Raw genomic sequence first — 21823 nt, 5'->3', positions numbered from 1 at the left:
AAACTGGCTGGAAAAGAGAGCTCACCTTTAGTGAGCACATGTCCTCAGGGCTGTGGTGATGTTTTCCAAGCTGGGAGCGGGCATGGGGGCGCCCAGGCTCCTGACCTTAGTGCATCACAGACGGGTAGAAGAACACTCAGAAGCTGGCAGCCCAGCTTCACAGAGACAGGAAGAAGAATGCGTGGGGGCAAGAGGCTGAGGTGGCCAGGTGTCCCAGCAGGAAGTAGAGGGGTGGCCCAGGGCTTAGGCTACAAGCAGGGTTGCTGGCAGAGCAGGTAGCCTCAACTCTGACTCCTGGGTACAGGACTTAGTCATACACCCAGGACAGTGACAGTGGCAGGGGGGCTTCAGGAAAAGTGGGTCTGCCTCACCTGAGTTTAAGCTCTGTCCCCAAAAGTGGCCCAGAGAAAGAGGGAGGCAGCCAGGCCAGCCTGTTCATTCAGGTTTATTTCATGGCAGGTGGGACACCACGGACAGATGTGTGCCCATCCCAGGTGGTGGAGACGCGGCCGGGGGTGGGGGGCAGCTCAGCCCCTACCACACCTGACCCCTCCCCTTCACAAGTCTCCCGGGGCAGCCTCACGACTCGCCAGTGCACTCTGCTGCCAAACACACAGTGGCACGGGGGAGGGGCAGCCAAGGCGATGCCAAGTCTGTACCTTCCTTCCTGCTTGGCTAAGTCCTCCCACTGTCCCCTACCCATAATCTGAAGCCATCATGTCCCACTTGGGGGCCAGGCTAGAGTCCCTCCCCCAGAAGTAACAGTTGCAGACCCAGACACTTAGGGCTTCCAGGAACCCCCTTCCTCCCTGGTCCTCACAACACCCCTGTGAGGTAGGTGGGAGGAGGGATGCCATGGAGACAGAGGCTCAAGGGGGTGCTATGACAGGTACAGGAGGGAGGGAGTGTATCCGCCATGCAGCAAAGGGACCCAGGCGAGGGGACAAAAGGGCCTGGGAGATAAGTGGGCAGAGCTCACTTTGGCCCTGGGCAGGCGATTCTGCCTGGAGACCCCAGGACCCACCTCAGGCCTTCCAAGGTCCCAGAGGGCCCCAGGCCTGGGCCTGGAGGCAGGATTGAGTCCCAGCCCGGCAGATGCAGGCAGCAGTAGTGACAAGGGACAGGGCAAGTCTTCCTCCTCGGGCCGGGGGCCCACCCCGTGGTACAAAAATAAAGGATTTCAGATCGGAACCCCAAGTCCCTGGAGGTGATCTGGGGGCTCACATCCGGGTGCCTCTGGCTTGTAATAGCTAGAAAATAAGAGAGGGGGAGGGACAGAGGAAGAGGAGAGGGGTCAGAAAACCAGGGTGGAGGGTGAGGACAGGGTGATGCCGGGACAGGAAAGTTGGGGAGAGTGGGGGAGGGAGGGAGAGAGGGAGAGAGAAAGGCAAGTGAGTCCCAGGCTGGCTCTGGAGGAGGGGTGGGGCTGAGGCCCAAAGGAGGTGGAGTCAGGGCCGAGGAGGGGAGAAACTGCCAGTCTTGGGCTGGTGGAGGCAGCCTGGTGGGGGAGAGGGCGGGATAGGAGGGGGCCCGATCACTGCTTTCCCAGGCAAAAAGGGGCCACCGGAAGCAGCTGTTTGCCCCATCTTAGAATCCAACTGTAGCCCAGAGAGAGGCAGTGACTTGCCCAAGGTCACACAGGGAGATCGGGCTGACTGGGGGCTACTGTCACCCACCCAGTCAGAGATCAGGTCTTTTCCTGCCACGCTCCAATCCTTGGCAGGCTCTTGCCAGCTCATCAGCCAAGGGACATCACATGTGGCCTGGCCACCCACTCCACAGAACTAGGGGGACACAGTACCCACATGCAGTGCTGCACGAGCTTCTAGACATGCGTGTTGGGGCAGAGGCGCTCGGCTAGTCCTCCCCTCCCCCAGGCCTGGCTCCAAGGCCGCCTGACTACCGGCAGGCAGGTACGAGAGTCTCCACCTCTGGGCTTTGTCAGTTCTCAGGGCCTCATCCCCAAGGCCCAGAGAAGTTGAGAGACTTAGGTGGGTGGAGAGAACCAGCCAAAAGCTCGGCTCAAGTCCAAAGACAAGATCATGAGCACCCTCCTTGCCTCCGTCCCTCCCTCCAGCTCTGCCAGGCTACAAACCAGGGGCGGCAGCTCTGGGGGCGGGCGCGGGGCCGAGGAGCTCTCACAGCAAGCTCAGGCTTGGGTCTGGGAGGGTGCGGACAGGGACCTGCAAGGAGGAAACGTGAGGAGGCAAGCGGGAAGAGTGGGGCCTGTGGCCTAGGCCAGCCTCAGAGGTGCCCTGCTGGGTTGGAGGACATAGAGCAGATGCGGCCACGCCCCTCCTCCCCAGGCCAGGAGGCAGAAGGGGCCGGAAGGGGCGCAGGAGGCGGCAGGCAGGAGGATGCTTGGGGATGCAGGGCCAGGGGGCCCGGGGAGAGGGCACGGGAGACGGGGACTAGGGCAGCCCCAGGGTGGAGACGGGAGCAGGCGGAGAGGAAACCTGGGCAGGGGCAGAGAGGGAAGAGGCAGGGTGCAGATGAGATCCAGGAGGAAGAGGAGGTGGATGAAGATGAAGCAGGACCTCCAGCAGGAAGCGGAGGAGGAGGAGGCGGTGGTGGGAGGGAGAAAAGGTTAGCGGGATCCTGAGATGACAGGGCTGCAAGAGAAAGTGAGAAAGGGATGGTTATGGGCGAGGCGCCAGGCGCTGAGCTAACCCTGGTGGCCCGCCCCCGCAGTTCCCGGCGGCAGCTGCTCCAGCAGGGAGAGGGCGGGAGGCCCGAGCTGTCGTCATTAGCAATCGTCCTCTTGGGGGCGGGCTGCACCTTTCTCCTGGGCATCCGCCTCCACCTGCACCTGGGCCACCTCCACCTCCTCCACCTCCAGCCGCCGCCGCTCCTCCAGCTGCTCGTCCGTGCTCTGCGCACCCGCCGCCGACCAGGGAAGAGAGAGTGGAGACACTGACGAGGGGGCGGGGCTGCGGGTGGCTGTCCGCAGGGACCCCCGACCTCGGGACAGAGGGGCAGGCGGGATGAAAGGGGCCTCTGAGAGAGGGAGGGCTGCAGCCAAAGCAGCTGGTGCGTCTTCTCTAGCCAGGCTGCTGTTACAGAGCCCGGCTACACAGTGAGGGCTGGAAGAGGAGCCAGTGGGCTCCTGGGAAGGCCTTACTTTGGGAAGATGGATCCAGAGCAGGAAGCCAGGGTTGTCCCAGGGCAGTCACCAGCCAGATCTAGATGCCAGCAACAGTGTCTGGCGGCCTGGGCCAGGTTGGTGACACAGGGAGGCAGAGCAGCAGGGCACCCTGAACTCTTGCAGGGAGGAGCCAGCCACTGGCATAGCCGGGCAGTGGCAAGGGGATCACAGCAGGGCTGAGTGGGGACACACAGGAAGCCAGAGTTCCTAAGACTCCTGCACATGGGCACAGCTTCCACCTTCTCAAACTGGATCAGGCCTATTGTGTGGGCCCCACTGCAGGCCCAAGGGTAGTTAGTGGACCTTACTCAATTCTTCCCCACAGGCTGGCTGCCAATTGAGCCTTTGGGAGCTTGCTGCCTACGCCAGAGCCCACAGGGCTCCTGACACCATTCTGGAATGCTGTCCAAAAGGCCCGGGGAAGGGTAGGATTATGGGATTTCCCCATCCTGACCTAGGCTGACATTAGACAGTCACTAGTCCCTGGGAAATAAACCAGCAGATGAGAACCCAGGAGTTCCAGCCTGGAATCTCCAGAGCGCTCACCTCTCCTTTCAGGGAGAATACAGCAAAGACGTGAGAGACTTGCCCAAGGTCATACAGAACAGCATGCCACACCTGGGCCACTAGTTCAGCGTGCTCTGCCTGCCTCATGCTTCAGCACCTGTCCATGTGGCCTCATGAATAAGAGGCATCAAGCCCACCCTGTCTGTGCCCTTGCCATGGTCCTGCCTAACTGCTCCCCAGCCTGGGCCAAAGGTGTGAGCTGACCAGACTGTAGTGGCATGGGATGGATGGCGTTGGCTGTGACCGTGACCATGAGCGTTATGTGGGTGCGGCAGGAGAGAGGACGTAGCAGCAGAATGGGGGAGAGGTGCTGTCTTCACACAGGGCAGGGACTCACCTTGGTCTTACGGCTAGACTCTGAGCTTAGGCCGTGTGGGGAGCTGTGGAGTTCCTTAGACACCACACACAGGAACTCCGCCTGGTCCTCGTTGCCATAGTTGTAGGAGGAGCCAATGTTCACCAGCTGGGGGAAGGATAGGACTCATCACCCTCTCTGACAGCAGAGGGCAAGAGGGACGGTAGTCTACTGGAGGACCCGCATTGGCAAGGGGCGGACAGGGACCAAGCCCAGGGAGCCCTCTGCATCCTCCCCGGGGTCCTACAGATTTGCTCACACCATTTCTAGGTTTTCTGATTCAGGGCCTCGAACTCGATATGCAGTTGAGGGTGACCCTGACTTCCTGCCTCTACCTCGAGCGTTGATGTGGCTCTCCTAATAGTGGGTATGACACTAGTGCCGATGTGGGGGGTCCTACCCCAACCTAGAACCTTTCCCGATGGTCCCTCTCAGTTTCGAAAAGGCCTTGTGAAGGAGGTGCCATGACCTCACATCCCGGAATGCAGAGGCTGGGAGAGGGGCTGGCTTGCTCCAGTAGGACAGTGACAGAGGGCAGGGCTGGAAGAGAGGGTGCCCTCCCGTCCTAGCTGGCTGCTTGGTCTTCCTCACAATGACTATCCTGGAACCCCAGCCTTCTCCTCCAGCTTCCTGTGGGAAGAGGCTGGTGGGCTAGGTGCTGTAGTGGGTAGCCATCCCAGCCTTGGCCTGGAAGTTCCAACCCCCATTGAGGCTTCCGTAGTGGTCACGCCTACAAGGCGGGGCTGAGAGAGGCCTCTGAAGGCCCAGGATCCAAAGGAGAGGCTTCTCTTGGTTCATGGACCCTGGATGCTGGAGGTAGAACGAACAGAGTTCTCCAGAGAACACCGCCGGACTGCGCCATACCTTTCCCAGATCCTGCAACCTACCTATCCCTTCATTTGTAAGTTAGCCCACAAAATAAACCTCCCTTTTAACTACGTGGAGTGGCCTTAATAATGTCACCAATAAGGTGCACAATGCAAGGGAACTAGCTCAGCTCTTCTCTTGTTCTCTGTTCAGGGCAGATTGGACCTTGGGTTCATTTTAGGGGGTTCTATGCCTCTAGAAACCCAAGAGGCAGAGTATGGCCCTGCAGCTGATAACAGGGGTCTCCAGTGGTGAACCGCATATGGCCTGGAGACACAGCTGGTCACATTTGTACCTTGGGAAGCCACCACCTGGGGCTTCCAGGAAAGGGGGATGCTTATCACCGTGCATGTCTGTCATGAGACCCTGGAGGTCAGGCCCAGGGTATGGCAAGGATGCCACTCAACTCTGTGCTTCTGGTCTCCTATACCTGAGCGATCCCTGAGGACCAGGGACGGGCTCCTGTGCAGACTCCCCAGTGACCAGGATGCCCAGGGGCAAGTGTTCCCGCCCCCTTCTCCGTCCACCTGTGCCCAGCAGACCCTCTTCTAGTCTTGCTTAGTTCCATTTGAGAAGACGCTTGAGTTTGGGCTGGGGGGGAGGGACAGGAGGCTGAGGATGCAGAAAGGACAAGCTTAGGGTGTCCCTTGGGCCCAGCCCACCTGCTCGAAGCGCCAGCCATCAGACATGGTGGAGACCATCTGTGTGAGTTCCTCCTCCTGGCACTGCAGCACGCGGTACACATGCTTGGGTGGCACCTGTGGGTAGAAAGGTCGGTCACATGGAGAACACCTCTAAGGGCCCCAGACACCCAGCTGCTTCTTCCCCCATCGTATAACCCTAGATGGAGGGCAAGAAAGTGACACCAGGTAGGCGGGAGCCATGCTCTGCATACCTACTATGTGCCGGATGCTTCCCATGCAGGAGGACTCACTCCTATGGAATTTTTATACTGAGGCTCTCAGAGAGGTTCAGTTACTTGCCCAGGGTCACCAGCTCGGGGGTGGCAGAGCCATGTGTGGAATATGAGTAATACAAGTGGGAAGCAGGGAAGGGTTGGGGGAGGCATTCTGGGTTACCAGTTGAGTCAGGCCCTCACCTCTTTAGCTCCTCTGGCTGGGAGGTGATGTCTTACCCTGTCCCCTAGAAGCCTGGGGTTCGAGTTCTGAAATGCCAGCCCCAACAGCTCATGTGTACCCACTAGGGGACTGCCTGACTCCATGAAGTAGACATTTACTCATCCTGCATGGCGTTGGGTGGGGGCGGGTGGGTGACTGTATTGCTATTGGCATCCTTAGTGAGCAAGGGTAGCTAGGCAACGTTGAGCATCTCTACTTTCCACAGAGGAAAACAAAGAAGGGCATGATAACCCTTGGTCACACACACAGCAGGAGCTCAGTCAGGGACAGAACCCTAGCAGTATATATCCAGGCTGGGACTGTGCTGAGCAGCTTGGGAGGCCTCCCCCTCTTCCCCCACCCCTTCCCTCCACTGGTCCTGCTTCCTCTCTCCAAACCTGGGTCACTGTGTAGTCTTTCTCCTCCATCCTGTCTTTGATGATTCGGATCAGGGGGCCAATATTGTAGAACTCAGCTTCCTCCAGGACCCCTGGGACACAGAGCAGCCTGGTCACCTCTACTGTCTCCATGTCCCACTCTCCCCCAGACCCACTTCCTGCTCTGGTCACATTCCTAGACAGGGTCTATGAGTTCAGGGGCCAAGAAAGAGGGAACATTTCAGGTCTAGGGATTTGCTTAATTAGTAGAGTGACAGACTAGCATGGCCAAAGCCCTGGGTTTGATCCCCAGCACTGCACAAACCATGAGTGGTGATAAACACTTGTAATCCTAGCACTTGAGAGGTAGAGGCAGGAGGATCAGAAGTTCAAGGACATCCTTGGCTACATAATAAGTTTGAGCCAGGCTAGGCTATATGAGACCTGGTCCAATCCAAACAAAAGGGAACATTTTTTTTCCTTGGTCCCCACATGAGAGGCTGAAATACCACTCTTCAGCCAGCCCTGTCTTCCTGTGCCATGATGAGCATGTGACTCAGGACCACCTGGTGAATCTGGGGCTCTTTTGGGCATCAAGAGAGAAGGCTCATTGGGACTGTGCCCTAGAATCCTACAGAGAGGGCCTAGGCCACCCACTGTGTGTCCTCATTCATCAAACTCATGCTAAGTACCAGGCCTGTGCTGGGAACATCACATTCTTTATGGCACTTGTCAGAATTAGAAGTGAGCACTTTCATTTTGTCCACTGAACAACCGGGGAAACTGAGGCTGAGAGAGAAACAGCTTGTCCAAGGTCACATGGCCTGTAAGCTGCAGAGCCGAGGCAAGCTCTATCTGCAGAGCCCTGGACCCCTCCCCTCACTAGAAGTCAATGAGCTTTTGGGCACCCCCAGCTACCACTCATAACCGTTGGTAAAGCTTTTAGGGGTCCATCAACGGTCCTGGGGCACAAGGACAAGATGTCACTGTCTGTGTGTTATAGATGGATCTGAGAGATCAAGTCAGCCATCCCTCCTCCACTCGGCAAAGTGCAAAGACCTCCCAGGAGTCTGGACTGCAGGAAGTTCCAGCAGCGCAGGGGGCTGATGGGCTCTCTGGGGACAGGGACCACCACTGACTGATATAACTATCCTCTCAAGACCGAACTTTTGAAACCTAACTGCTACACGATAGAGGGACTCTGGCCAGCAGAAAGGGAATAGTCATGAAGATGGGAAACCCAAGGAAGCTCTGAAAGAAGTGGCTGACAGCCAATGAATCCCCCCGCCTGCCTGCAACACACAGGTGAGCAGTTGGCAGCCAGGAGAAGGGTCAGGCCAGAAGCCTCTAGGCTAACACACTGACCCGGAATCCCAGCCTGCAGAGTCAAAGGGATCAGTGGCTGTTGCTGTAGACTCTGGCCTCTGGTACTTCCTTACAGCAGTTGGAACTGGGACAGGGGTCATTCTGATCTCTATTGGTGCTCAACTAATACGTGCCGGAAGGAAGAGTCTGCAAGGACCACGGCCTAAGTGACAGAAATCTCCCAGGCCCTGGCTGTGAGAAACAGTGCCAGCCATCCGACCCTAAGCTGTGTACCCCAGGCTAGGCAGCTTCATGCTTCCCACTGCTCAGTGTGATAGTGACTGTCACTACCCTTCATAGACTCAGAGAGGCTGGCTAACATTTCCACTGCCACACAGTAAGCTTCCTGCTGAAACCCATCTCTCCAGATATTCCCCCACCTTGCCTGAAGATGTGAGAGCACCAGAGCTTTGAAGAGCTAGAACCTGTAAACAGGGGTTGGCTGTGATGCAGCTGGAGTATGAGCCTCCCAGAGGGACCTACTCCTGAGCCCAGGCCCCATCCACGTGATCTGCTCCCCTTGGACTGCTAGGCAGCTAGCTGTAGGCTGGGTAGAGTGAGCTACCTACAGTGAGCTCTGAGTGTGATGATCTCCCTATCCCTTGGGGAATCTTCAGATCACTGTACCCTATTGGGGTCAGCCAGAGATGATCACTGCTTAGAGCAAGGGCTGTGTGAAACACCCACAGTTTCACAGACTCATCTGCAGCCCCAACATACACTCTTCTGAATGTGGGTCACGATGCCCATTTTGTAGGCACTAGTGGAGACCCAGAGGAGACTGACATGTCCAAGCTGGCCTGGCCCGACCCAGAGCTACACTCAAGTGTACAAAGGAGAGCTGGTTTGAAGATAACTGTAGTCCCTATGCCCGGCCTATTCTCCACACTGTGTCCATGTCAGCTGGGCTTGGATGTGAGCCTCCACAGGCCTGGGAAGGGCAGAAGCCCTACCAGGAACAGCACCCCAACTCCTCTGACAAGCCACTGAGCTGCAGAAGCAGCCAGCCTTGGGAACTCCGTCTACTGGCTGATGGCAAGCCCCTGCTTGGGAGACACAGAATAAGGCAAAGGCCCCAGCTCTTCTCCCAGCCAGCCTGGAGCATCACAGGTCTTCCTGAAGGCTTGGGAGGGAAAGGTCATTTCCAAAGACGGCAGAAGCCTCAGGGCTTTCCTGGCTCCCTTGATCCTCTTCCTGTTTCCACATCACTTCCCCAACAGCACTCAGTGACAGCTTTGGTCTGTCCGTTTGGCAGAGACTTGGAGAATGGGACCCCACTCCAGGACAGGAGGAAAATAATGGGGGAAAGTAGATGCCACCCTGGCTGTAAGAATGGTTTTAGCCCCCCCCCGCCAAGGCTCTGGTTGGCTCCAGAGAGCCCCAGACCAGCCCAATGAACCAACTCACCCTCCTCAGCCATATCCTTGTCTAGCACCAGCTTGCCATGCCTGAGGAAGTTCAATATGGGCCCGAAGTAGGTGGGGTCACGGTCAATGAGGTAAGCCCCGGTTTCATCCTGTAGAAATGACCACAGGAAGTGAGAGGTGCGCGCAAGCTTCCCCCAAGCCCAGCCCCACACATAAGCTCAACTCACCACAGGCTGGAAAAGGACAGCAGAGAGAGAAGAAGGAGGGGTGAGGTGAACAACCAGGCACTGGGTTCCAACCCTGCCTCTGCCTTTTCCAGACTGTGTGACCTTGAGCCAATCATGTGGCCTCTTGAAGCACCTCCTCTGTCCCCCACAATCAGAGGATTAAGTGTGAGCATAAAGTGTAACTGGACTTCTGAGTGGCCCCTAGCTCAGCACAGGACTCAGTGAAATTTCCCTCTTGGGAAAGTTTCCCTCTTGGAGGCTGTCCCCCTGAGCCAACCCCACTATCCACCAGATGTCTGCAAGTTTCCAAAGGAGCTGCTCTCTGATTGGACACTTGCAGCCCGCAGGGAGGCAGAACTGGCATCAGTAAGGACCCCATCAAGAAGCAGGGGACTCACCCAAGGACACAGTGTGTGAGGGCCACAGAATGGGGGCCAGGGAACTTTGACAAGCCAACTCCAGAGGCCTTGCACATGAAGAGGCCAAAGTCAGAGCAGAGAAGTCCGTCCCACTCCCCACTCCTCCAGGTCATTCGGGGAGTTGGCGGGAGAGCTGGATGAGCCCACAAGTGGTATATGCTAGGTCGGGGCTCTTCTCCACAATAAGCCCAGCTCCAAGACACCCAAGCCTCCTCCACCCAGTTCCCTGCACCCCTCAGCTGCCCACACCCCAAGGGCGGGGAGAAGCAGCCGCATCAACTCCTAACGCTGGAGTCAGCCAGGGCACCACGGCAGGCCGGGCTTGTCGTCCCTCAGTACCGCCCAACAGCAAGGGAGCGTCCCAGATCCAGGGCAGCGCTCCAAGGCTCCAAACGGCCTCGGCCTGTGCTGTCCGGTTGTCACGGCAATGGGCACTGAGATCCCTCTCGGCTCCGCTTCCTCCCCCTCCTCCTGCCCGGGCTTCCCGCCTCTGGATCCTACAAAAGCTACGCCGCCCAGGCTGGAGGCCGAGGGACGCGCAGGCCGGACAGCCCCAGACCGCGGAACCCGGACGCCGCCTTCAGCGGGCTCACCCGGTCCGACTGCAGCTCTTCGCCTTGGCACAGGCGGCTGAGGAAGGACTTCTGCTCTCGGCACAGCGTCTGGCGGGTGGTCAGGAACACCGTGCCCCCTACGTTCAGCCGTACCCACTTGCCCCAGCCGCCCCCGGCTCGGCCGCCCGCCCCCACCGGTGGCGCTGCCTCCCCGGCCTCCATCCTCATCGCCAGCCGCGGTGTCTGCATCCTCCCCTCCGCGGGCTGCGGGCGGGTACCCGGCGCGGGGTATGCCGGGAGCTGTAGTCTGGAGCCAGGGCTGGGATGCGCGGCGTCTGTCCTGGTGCATCTCGGACAGCAGGTCCCGCCCCACATTACCTTTACTGGCGGCCAGACACCTGGTCTCTCGCTCTGGCCAGGCCAGACTGTTTGGTTTGCAGAAGGCCAGGGCTGTTGGAAAACAGTGATCCCCAATCGGCTAGTTCCCCCCTATTTGTTCTTTGTGCGGGGGCTCCAGCTGAGGAATGCCTGACCTGAGAAGAACTTTCTGCCTCCAGAGATTCCTATATTTACCTATACCTACTTTTTAATAGATGCAGGTGCATATGCATGCGCATGTGCATATATGCGTTGCTGGGGATGGAACCTAGGGTCTCTGGTATGCTAAACCACACCAGCAATATTTCTTTTTGTCCCGTGTGTGGTGAGGACCACAGGGATGACAGTGAGTCACCTCTACCTCTTCCTAAATTCTTTGAGGACATGGAGTTGGATTTAGGGCTGGCTGAACATTATTTCTGTGTGCCAGAAAGCTGTGTGAACATACATATTACTCATCTAAGCTTCCAGCAGCCCTGCCAAATTGGTACCACCAAAACAGTGGTACAGATGGGGCCACAGGAGTAAAGAGACAGTGATGCATTTCCTACTGGAGTCTGTCTCCTCTGCCCTTCCCAGGGATGGCAAGGATCAGGCCAGGGCTCCCACATTAAGCCTAGACCTTCTCTACCCAGCTCCCTGCACCTCTCTGCTGCCCACACCTCAAGGGCAAGCAGAAGCAGGTACATCAACGCCTTCCCCAGCTGGAGTCAACCTGGACAGCAGGATTTAGGGAGATGGGGGTATGAAGGCAGCCCGTGTGGGGCTGGTCACAAAGGTCACTGCAGGGATGGAGAGAGAGGAGAGGTGGATCAGGTGAGATCAAGAAGAGAGCTAAGTCTGGAGGGACAAGAGCCAGAGCGCTCTGGACGCCAACCTTAGGCTGGTCTGAAGGAAACAGAGTTTGCTTAAGGAGTGAATATCCAGAAGATGAAGTTCGGGTACCGGCTTCCCCGATACGATAGAACTGAAGCTTGGAGATGAGGTGGCTGGTAGCCTGCACAGGTCTGTTTGCAAGATGGGGGGAGGGAAGTTGTGGAATACCCCTTCCCCAGCTGCCTCGCCCAGTCCTTGAGGAGTGTGGACTGTGCTACAGGACTGAGGAGGCACCTAGGCTCTCAGCAAAGGAGGAATGGCCTTGGGGTGGTTTTGGGGGATGGTCACCTTGGCATTGGTGTTCCAGAGGATTACTGGGATGGGAAAATGGATGGGCAGGGGAAAATGGGGGGAGAAGCTGTTGCAGGGATGTGGTCCCTGTTGATCCCCTCCCTTTGCTGCTCAGCAAGCTCCTGAGGACGGTTGTCCCTTTTAGGACATCACAGCAGGTCCCAGAAGTACCAAACACTGGACCTGACTCAGGGAATGGTCTAGTTTCACTTTCTGTTGCTGTGATACAACATCCTGCCAAAAGCCGACCCAGGGGGAAAATGGTTTATTTGGCTCACAATTCCAGGTCACAGCCCTTTGTTGTAGGCAAGTCAAGGAGGCAGGACTTGACGCAGCTAGTCGAATCCTCAGTCAAGGGCAGAGAGAGAACGGATGCATGTATGCTCAGCTCACTTTCTCTATTTACACAGTCCAGAAGCCATACTGAGGGAATGGGGCCAGAGAGGACTGGGTCTTCCCATATCACTTAATATAATCAAGTATGGCGATACTTTGTGCTCTAACAAAGCAAGCTTGCCTGGAGATCAGAATACGGAGCTAGCTAGCCACTGGAGGCCAGGCAGTGGTGACACACACCTTTAATCCCAGCACTTGGGAGGAGGAAACCGGAAGTGATATGGCTGGGTGGAGAGAGGAAGTTAAGGCAGGGTGGAGACAGGAGCTTGGCGCCTTTTGTCTGAGGATTTGGGAGAGGTAGGAAGTCTCTCTAGTGGCTGGCTCCTTTACTGATCTTTCAGGATTTACCCCCATATCTGGCTCTGGGTTTTTGTTACTAAGACCAATTAGAATTCATACTCTAATCAAGACCATCTCCTATAGACACGCTCATAGGCTAACCTGATTTAGGCAATTCTTCATTAACTCTCTTCACAGGTGATTCTAGACCGCATCAAGTTGACAGCTGAAACTCACCCATCACTGGGGAGGTGAGCGGAGCAAACCCCTTGTAAGGATGGGAATCAGCTCTTCCTCCGCCAGCCAGGGTGCTGTTATAAGTGCCTGACCACAGACACCAAAAGCATTCAGCAAGGACAAGTTCTTCATCCACGATGTTCTCAAGACCATGCTCCGGGCGTTCTGTTACAATGGTGGTGACCACAGCCACCAGAGCAGCAGGTCCTGTCCACTGAGGGCTTTTCCTGGTTCAGGTGGTACCCCACACATGGGCTGTCATCATTCCGGGACATCTAAGACACAGATCCTATTTCTCGGTGCCTACCTTACAGTAGGTAAAATGAGGCTCAGAGGCTGTGGGCTCTTCCCAGTCAGTGTTGGAAGAGGCCATGGAGAGCAGAGCCAGCCTTAAAGCTTTGTCTCAATGACCCAGAAGCCATCCCACTGTCCTGCCCCCATGGATCCTATGGCAACCCGCAGTGGCAGTCTTAAGGCCACACCACAGGTGAAGAGACCAGAGTCCATACAGCTGGTCCAAGCAGGCCAACCTGAGCCCAGCACAGCTCTGGGCATTCTCCCATTTTGTCTCCAATCCTGGAGGTGTCAGATGGAGGCTAGGCCAGTACCTTGAAGCCCAATAAAGAAGAAGGCTGACCTCCAATTTTCCCTCTTTCAGAGTCCCTATCTCTTTGGACACAGAACCCCTTCAGACAGACACCTAAATTTCTCCCCTTGTGTCAGTGTTTCATTACTGTGACAAAATAACCCGGGGAAAATAACTTAAAAGAAGAAAGAGTTACTGTTTTGTTCACAGTTTCCATGGTTTACCAACTTTTTAGGGCCGTGGGGGATGCAGTACTGGGGATTGAATGTGGGGTCTGCTCACCTCATGGCAGTAAAGAAGAGGCGGGAGAGGGAGAGGGAGAGGGAGGGAGAGAGAGAGAGAGAGAGAGAGAGAGAGAGAGAGAGAGAGACTATAGAAACCAGGGATAAGATCTACTATTCTGAGGCATGCCTCACAGTGACCCACTTCCTCCAAGTAGGTCCTACCTCTGGAACCCAAGCCCATTCAGCTTGGAACTCATCATCAATGGGTTAATCCATTGATGAAGCTAATGGCTTCCTATGCTAATCACCCCCAATAGTACCATCAGCTGAGGACTAAGTCTTCACCTATGAACTGGGTGGGGGCACTTCCTATCCAAAGGGTCACAGCCAGAGCCAGGTGACAAGATCAAGGCCCCTAAACAGCCAATAGCTGCCACTGCATTTCTTCCTGTGTCTGTCTGGGCTCCAGTCTAGCCCTTTTTGGGTGGGAAAGCAAAGTGTCCCAGGAGGGTCTTCACCTGACTGTGGAAAGGGCCTTAGTCCCTCTCTCTAAACGACTCTTGTGTGTCACTGGGTTTGCTGAGCACCTACTGTGTGCCAAGATGGAAACCTGGAGATGAAGATGTCAGAGGTGGCCCCTCTCTTCCCTTCTCCCTTCTCTGAGGGCTTGCTTGGCTCAGAGAAGGTGGGTTTGAGAGGGTCAGATGGAACCTAGACTCGAGGCAGTTGTGTATTGTCATCTGTGGTTTATTTGCATGGAGTTTTTTGCATGCTTACCTCAACCTTCCTCAGAAGATAACTGGGAGACACCAAACATTCTTTAGATACTTTCCAGGATGGCAGCTAAGTCTCAAGAGTCAAATCTTAACTGCTAGCTGGTTCCATGGCCCCTTGCAGGACCAGCTGATGCTTTCCCACGATTTAGCTGGAAAGTGTAACAGGCAAGAGTGGGGAGGTGCAGGGGTGCAGACTCCCAGACAAGGATGCCAACCAGCGGGCCAGCTTTGGGGCTCAGCAGCTGCATGGCCTGGGAAAGGTCACAGACCCTCTCTCGACCATATTCCCTACCTGTGATATGAGAGCCACAGCGCGGACTTTGTGCAGTGGCCTGTGAGAAAGCAGTCAGCCAGCATGCAAGGCCTAGAGGTACGTGCTCACCATGCCACCTACGCAGAGGCCAGAGAGTACCAGCTCTTGTGAAGCCAGCCAGCTATTCCGTCAAGATTGGTGCTTGAGCCAAAGGCTGTCTCCACTAGCCATGGATGAACCAGCCTCCCACCCACTCTCTGCTGAGGCCGGAGGGGAAGGCAGGAAGAGAGGCCACCCCTAAATGCTCCAGTGCTAAGCCTCATGGCCTAAAGTGATCCTCGAGTCACCCTATGATAGAGACTCAGAATAGCCGCTGGGGTCTCATCTGAGCACATCGTTCGTGGGTTGCCCTGTTTTGAATCATCTTCCTTTAGCAGCACCTAGCATCTGATTGGCTTCTGTCATCGCTGCTGGCAGTTCTTTGACGACGATGTCACTCACTCCGATTCCCCTCACCTCCAAGTTCAGGATGTCAGAACATCACAATGAGCTGCAAGTCCTGGTTTGGTTCCTCATATCAATTCCACCCCTGCCTGGGGGGGGCGGGATCTGCTGCACATCCTGCTGTGGGTGCTGCCTGGGAGTCAGCACCTGGTGAGGTCACCTGAGGAGAGACTGGGATGGAGTGGGTCAGAGTGCACGCATCTGGCCACAGGAACTATTCCTGTGTGGAGCAACAGGCTTCAGAAGTCTAGGGTCATGGCCCTCTGCTCACGACAGGTGGTTAGCTAGGTCTATGACCTCATCAAACCCCACTTGACACTATTTGCAGTAATTAAGCCATGATGTCATTGCACTCCCCAGTGTCCTAACAGGTGGTAAATGTTGGCTCCCATGACTGAACACCTACTGTGTGCTGAGCCTTGGCAGGAACAACATCCTGGGTGTATGTGGGGGAGAGAACAGACCCACAGGCCAGCATGCTCCTAAAGGTTTTTTTTTTTGTTTTGTTTGTTTTTTGTTTTGTTTTGTTTTTTACCTAGAATGTTTTTACCTAGAATGTTCTAGAATTTTAGCAGATGTTCACCAAGCCTGTCTCAGGGGTGGGGATTTGGTTTCAGAGAAAGCCCAGGTTGGGGGCACACCTGTAATCCTGCTCTTTGGGAGATAAGGGTAGATGGGCTGCTGAGACCCTGTCTCAAAGCTAGCTAGATGTCTCAAAATTTAATCAATCAATCAATTAATTAATTAATTAGAAGAGCTCTCCATCCTCCCCTTGAGCTCACAGGAAGGGCCCATAACTGTCTTCTACTCCATGGGGTGCCTTCTTGCTCACTTATGTGAAAGGACAGTCTGAGGCCAGGCATAGTGACTCATGCCTTTAATCCCAGTACTCAGGAGGCAGAGTCAGGAGGTGAGGTCAAGGCTAGCCTGGTCTACATGGGGAGTTCCAGGAGGAAGGGGTACCTGCTCACATTCGCAGAGACTTGCCTGGTGATGCTACGGTAGCCAGCCGGGCCTCCTGAGCCTGGGCCTGGGAGCTGCTCCCTCTAACCAGCAGGGGGCGCTCGTCAGACTCCTCCGTCCACCTGTCCCAGTTCCGTTAGGAACCAGGTGGTTGGGTTTTCAGAAGCCTGGCTCCTAGAACGAGGCTATGACCTGCAACTTGTTATCGGTCTCTTCTCAACGTCACTGTGTATCCGCCCCACCCCACCCCCCGAGCCCCGGTACTGGCTACCCCAGCCAGGCACACGGTAAGTGATCATTTTAATCCCAGCCCAACTGGAAGGGGCAGTCGTCCTGGGAGGACCCAGAGAGAAGTTCTGGCTCTTTTCTGCGCCCCCCCCCCCAAACTCACCTTTGACACCCTCTACAGAGTCAGTTCCAGCTGTCAGCTGAGGATACAAGCAGAAGAAAGGAAGTGAGAAGGCTTCCATATCCTGGGGCCCTTCTTTTGGTGGGACTTTCTTGTGGCCAGAACATGTGACTTGAGCTGACTAGTTTTTGTTTGGTTTGGTGGTTGTGGTGGGCATTCTTTGGAGACCTCCCTTCCAGGGCAGTGCCTCCTCTGATTGGTCCTTGGATACTGCTTGAGGAACAATGCTAAAGAGTCCCGGGATTCACCCAGTGCCTAGACCCCCCCATGCCTAGCCCTGGTCCAAAGCTCCCCTAGAGAGCCCACCTCTCCATCATTTTCTTAGCCTGCCACAGGAAAACCCGTGGACAGTCTGCACCCTGTCTTCTGACCTATTTGGCTTACTGGCTTGTCCAAACCTCACCCAACGCTCCCATCTTTGAGCCTGCTCTATCCAGGACACTGGTCTCTGCAGAGGTCTCCAGGAAGCCCCTTCACTCAGAGAGGGAGGGTTCTCAAGTGCACCCAGATCACAATGGGAGCCTGTCTGTCCTCCAACTGTTCTGGGACTTCGTCTGTCTCTGCGCTGGACTTAAGATGAATCCTTAAAAACTTCTGTCGGGATAACAGTTTAAGATGGTCTTTGTGCCTTGTTTATAGAATGTGGTTTAGTTAGCAGACCCAGTGGAGATGGAATCGGAAAAGCTGTATAAAAACAAAACAAAACAAAACAACAACAACAAAAAAACCACTCCATCTTCAGGCTTGAAGAAATGTCACAAAAATTACACCTCCTAGGGCTGGAGAGACGGCTTAGAGGTTAAGAGCACTGACTGTTCTTCCAGAGGTCCTGAGTTCAATTCCTAGCACCCACATGGTGGCTCACAATCATCTGTAATGAGATCTGATGCCCTATTCTGGCCGGCAGGGACACATGCAGACTGTGTACCTAATAAACAAACCTTTAAAAAAATTACACCCCCTAAAAAACCCCTAAATGTCAATTCATTACCTTTGTCTGTAATCTCCCTTCCCTCCCTCCCCCCCTCTTCCTTTTCTTCTTTCCTAAACTGTTTTTTGAATAAACTGCAGTCAATAGCTTCTTCCTCCTAAACTCAGCAAAAGTTTCTGACAGCAGGGCATTCCCTTGTAACCACAGTATAGGATCAGTATAAGATCCAGAAGAGGTGGGAGTGGTGCTAAGCCTAATACACAACTGGAACCTGTCTACAGGCTTCCATCTAACATCCTTCCTTAACTAAAGAAAATACATGGGGGAAAAAAAAGATTGGCCTCCAAGCCGCCTTGTACTTGGCTGGCCAGCTCCCTGCATCTCCTCCTGTCCTCACCCCTACTGTGAAGCCCAGGCTGTCCTGGAACTCAAGGTCCTCTTGCCTCAGCCTTCTGGATACTGGAATTTCAGGTCTTCACCGCCACACCCAGCCTCTCTGCTCTCTGTCACTCTGCAGCATTTTCTCTGCCTTCCGTTTTTGAAGGGTGTAGGTGATCTGCATAGTACACCCCACCCTGTTTCTCTGCCTGGTCCTCTGTCACAGCAAGGTTTGCCGCGTGTATTGTTGGCTGGAGCCTTGCAGAGCGGTGTGGGTTCTTCCGGGCACCCCATCTCGGAGAGGTAGAGAGCTGTGTAGTCACGAATGAATCATCCATTGAGGAGACAGGGGAGGACATGTTGATTCCCTTCTCCTCCAGCTAATTTGTCTCATCATGAATTTCACGATTCACTGATAATTCTTGCATGGAATAATCACTTGTGGTGACGGCCAAGCTCTGACTTTGTAATCCCATCACTGCCTCTGTATTCACTGGTGTCTGTCTAGTGGACAGCCTCCCTCTGCTTCCTTAATTAATATCAATACAGACTCTTAGAGTCTTTGTTCTATGGGGTAAAATATGTTAGTATTGCTGTTATTTTTATACTCAAACTAGCTAAGATCTGATTAATGGAACCTCTTCATGGCTTCTGTGTCTTTTTTTTTTTTTAATACATTTTTGGGGGCCGGACAGTGGTGGTGCACGCCTTTAATCCCAGCACTCGGGAGGCAGAGCCAGGCGGATCTCTGTGAGTTTGAGGCCAGTCTGGGCTATCAAGTGAGTTCCAGGAAAGGCGCAAAGCTACACGGAGAAACCCTGTCTCAAAAAACAAAAACAAAGATAAAATAATAATAATAAAAATAAATAAATAAATACATTTTTGGGCTGGAAATGTATCTTGTTGGTAGAGTGCTCACCTTGCATACATGGAGCCCTGGGTTTCATCTCCAGTACACAGCATAAACCAGGTGTGGTGCATGACTTTCATTTTAGCATTTGGGAGGGAGAGAAAGGAGGGCCAGAAGTTCAAAGTCATCCTCAGCTGTATTGAGAGTCTGAGGCCAGCTAGTGAGACCCTCTCTAATGAACAAACACACAAAAAGACAGGAAAGAAAGCTGTGCTGTGGCAACATACAATTTTAATCCCAGGCAGAGGCAGGTAGATATCTGTGAGTTCAGAGCCACCTGGTCCACAAATTGAGTAGTTCCAGGACAGCCAGGGCTGTTACACAGAGAAATCCTGTCTTGAAACACCAAAACCAAAACCAAACAAGGAAATTATAAAGAAGACTAATATTTAATCTTTGAAAAATTGTAGTAAAATACACAAAACGTGATACTAGATGACTAAGGAGATTTTAAGGCCAATGCTCAGTGGTGTGACGTCACACCTCTGACTCCATCCCCACCACAATCATCATTCCACCATTAGCACCATTGCTATCATTGCAACCATCCCCACGACCACCATCTCCACCATCCTTACCATCCCCAACATGCCCACCGACACCACCATCCCACCTTCAAAACCATGCCCACCACCCACACCACCCCAACTACCCCACCACCTACACGCCAGTTCCACTACACATACCTCCACCATCTCTACCACCTCTCCTACCTCCCCACCCCCTAATACCCCCACCCAGTGATCCCCACTATCCCCACCACTCCCAGCTCTCCCCACCAACCTTACTACCCCCATCAACCTCACCAATTCCCACCAGCCTCACCACCCCCACCGATCTCACCATTCCCACCAACACCACTGTCCCAACATCCCAACACCCCCACTCTCCCCACCACCCCCACTGTCTCCACCACCCCCACCATTCCACCATTCCAACATCCCCACTACCCCCACCACCCCCACCAACCCTACTTTTTCCCCTATCATCATCCTCATCTTTAACACTATTAGCATTGTCTATCACAGAACTCTTTCACCTTGTAAATCTAGAACTTGGCATCCTTAATAACAACCCCCACCCCCATCCTTTGAACCCATCTCCATCACATCAGTTTGAAGTGCATTTCAGTGAAAAAGACAATTTGTTAAGCACATGCAGTGCCCTGAGTTCCATCCTCAACACGTCAAATAAACTCAACAACCATCATTACTACCCCCACAAAAATAATGAACTCGTGAATGCTCACATGGTCTCTCCTTGGTCCAGTAGCAACCAGGTCCTTTTTGTGGATTGTGAGTTAAAGTGCATTCCTGGGCACTTGGTAGGTTCATATCCCTGAGGTCATTGCTCCCATGGGCTCTGCTGTGAGCTGCAGAAATATGAAGTAGGAATTCAGCTGGCAATGGCAAAAGCTGTTACCTGGAAGAGTCAAGAACTTTTCCAGAGGGAAGCCAAAACTCAAGGAGTCTTGGGGATACTGGCCTTTGAATGTATTAGCCATTTCCTGCAGTGGATTTCTTGTGTGCTATTGTGGCTTTCCCATTTGATTCTTTTCCCAAGAATTTCTAACAGAGTGGTTAATCATTTACAAGGCACAACTTCCCATTCCTCAGCTGTGTTTATTCTTCATTAGCAAACATCTGGCCAGGGATATTTCGTCTGAGATACTTCTCCTCCATCCAAGGACAGGCTGCAGACAAGCATTAGCTCATCTTACCTACAGATAAGAGAAAGTAACCACTAACATTTAATCCTTAACTCCTTACCTTCACCCTGGTTTATTAACACAGACCCTAATTTAAGAGACTGACTGTTTACAATTCTGGGATGGTGTTTTTTGGTCATCTGCTAGTTACCGAGAAAATGGAATTATTCCCACTGTCCCAAGGGGACAACTGACAAGACCAGCTGATGATAGGTGCCAGGCTTCGTTTCTTGTGCAAATTAAGCTCTCAGCCCACGTGCTTTTCCTAGTTCTAAAGATTCCTCCTTTTGCAATTAACTCAGAGCTTTTACTAACCAAATACTACACATTGTGATACAGGTTGCCTAGCAACCGAGTAAACTTCCTCTGCCCTACCAGAAATCGGCGCAGCCAGGGCCTTGCTGATTCTATGTGTGTATAAACAGGGAACTTCAGAGACAGAATGGAGAAGGAAGATGGAAAGAACTAAGACAGAACGATGAGAGAAGAGCAGAAGAAGGGACAGAGAGGAGCCAAGTATGAGAACAGAAAAGAAGCCGTGTAGGTGAATTGACTTAGAAGAATAAAGCGAACGGACTAAAGAGCAAGCTTGGTGTGCTTAGATTCTTTTGATATCCCTCAGATTAATTTCTTCGCCACTGGTCGTGTCTATTCTGGACCCTGGGAGAAATCTCCACTGGCAGGTACTGGTGCACACATGCACACAGGTAAGCATGTGCATTTCTCTCTCTCCTTCCGCTCAGACACTCCTAACTCTGGTGATTTTATTCTCCCTCCTGTTTTCCCCTTTCTAGCAAAGAAGATGTTGGTTCCCGTGTTTCTGAGTTTGCTCATTTCGTCTTTTGTCTGAAGACACACAGTCCTTACAGCCAAATACCACATTCAAATATTGCCAGGATGGCTGATGGCTGATCGAGCGGAGAGCTCATTCTCCTTTGGTCGGAGTGGTCGTCTGTCCGAATTACAGCTGTGTTTAGCTTCCTGGTGATAGTGCTGTGTTCTGTTCCCTTCATCACTGCTGATTGATTGATTGATTGATTGGGATGATTTTTGGTTTGGTTTGGTTTTGTGTGTCAAAAAGCTACAGGCAAAAAAGTCATAAATGTGCCACCCCTAGTACCCCATCTATCCTGATGGTTCTGCACATCCCCGCTGGTGGCCAGCCTCATTCCTTTCTGAGTTATGCTTTGGCATGACATTTTATAGGAGTGAGTAGGTTCATGTCTCGTGTCTCTTTCCGTTCTTCCGTATTCTTATTCAGTAGGCTCCACGGCCAGTAGTGTGCATGCTCTTTCCTGCTTTGCTTTCTCCACTTAACACTTTGTCTTAGACTTCACTTGAAGTTTTGATAGGGGCGGGGTGG

The 21823-nt window shown here is 53.8% G+C and overlaps 1 protein-coding gene and 2 long non-coding RNA genes across 8 annotated transcripts; 2 read left to right on the top strand and 1 right to left on the bottom strand.

Annotated features, from left to right (window-relative positions):
* Positions 1-427: 427 nt before the first annotated feature.
* On the bottom strand, positions 428-10698 carry Kctd17 (potassium channel tetramerization domain containing 17). 6 transcript variants are annotated; one of them, XM_036208664.1, is made up of 9 exons: positions 10401-10625; positions 9202-9310; positions 6451-6542; positions 5597-5692; positions 4050-4175; positions 2779-2872; positions 2457-2612; positions 2096-2183; positions 428-1250 (listed from the first exon to the last, which is right to left on the bottom strand). In XM_036208664.1, exons 1-9 carry the CDS (start codon positions 10608-10610, stop codon positions 1181-1183), a joined length of 1041 nt encoding a protein of 346 aa, XP_036064557.1. In that variant the 5' UTR covers positions 10611-10625; the 3' UTR covers positions 428-1180. The 6 variants fall into 6 exon arrangements, with proteins under 6 accessions (XP_036064557.1, XP_036064560.1, XP_036064562.1 ...); XM_036208667.1 differs by lacking the exons at positions 2457-2612; positions 2779-2872 and having other exon boundaries at positions 10401-10698; XM_036208669.1 differs by lacking the exons at positions 2096-2183; positions 2457-2612.
* A 521-nt stretch (positions 10699-11219) lies between these two features.
* On the top strand, positions 11220-13461 carry LOC118597261. Its single transcript, XR_004946791.1, has 2 exons — positions 11220-11744; positions 12780-13461. It is a non-coding gene; the product is annotated as an uncharacterized LOC118597261 (long non-coding RNA).
* A 7380-nt stretch (positions 13462-20841) lies between these two features.
* Positions 20842-21823, top strand: LOC118597288. Its single transcript, XR_004946802.1, has 3 exons — positions 20842-21000; positions 21083-21167; positions 21255-21823. It is a non-coding gene; the product is annotated as an uncharacterized LOC118597288 (long non-coding RNA).

Source organism: Onychomys torridus, chromosome 16 (genome assembly GCF_903995425.1).
Source record: "Onychomys torridus chromosome 16, mOncTor1.1, whole genome shotgun sequence".
Lineage (NCBI taxonomy): Eukaryota > Metazoa > Chordata > Mammalia > Rodentia > Cricetidae > Onychomys > Onychomys torridus.
The sequence above is the reverse complement of the archived record's forward strand: the minus strand, read 5'-3'. Positions and strand labels throughout refer to the sequence as shown.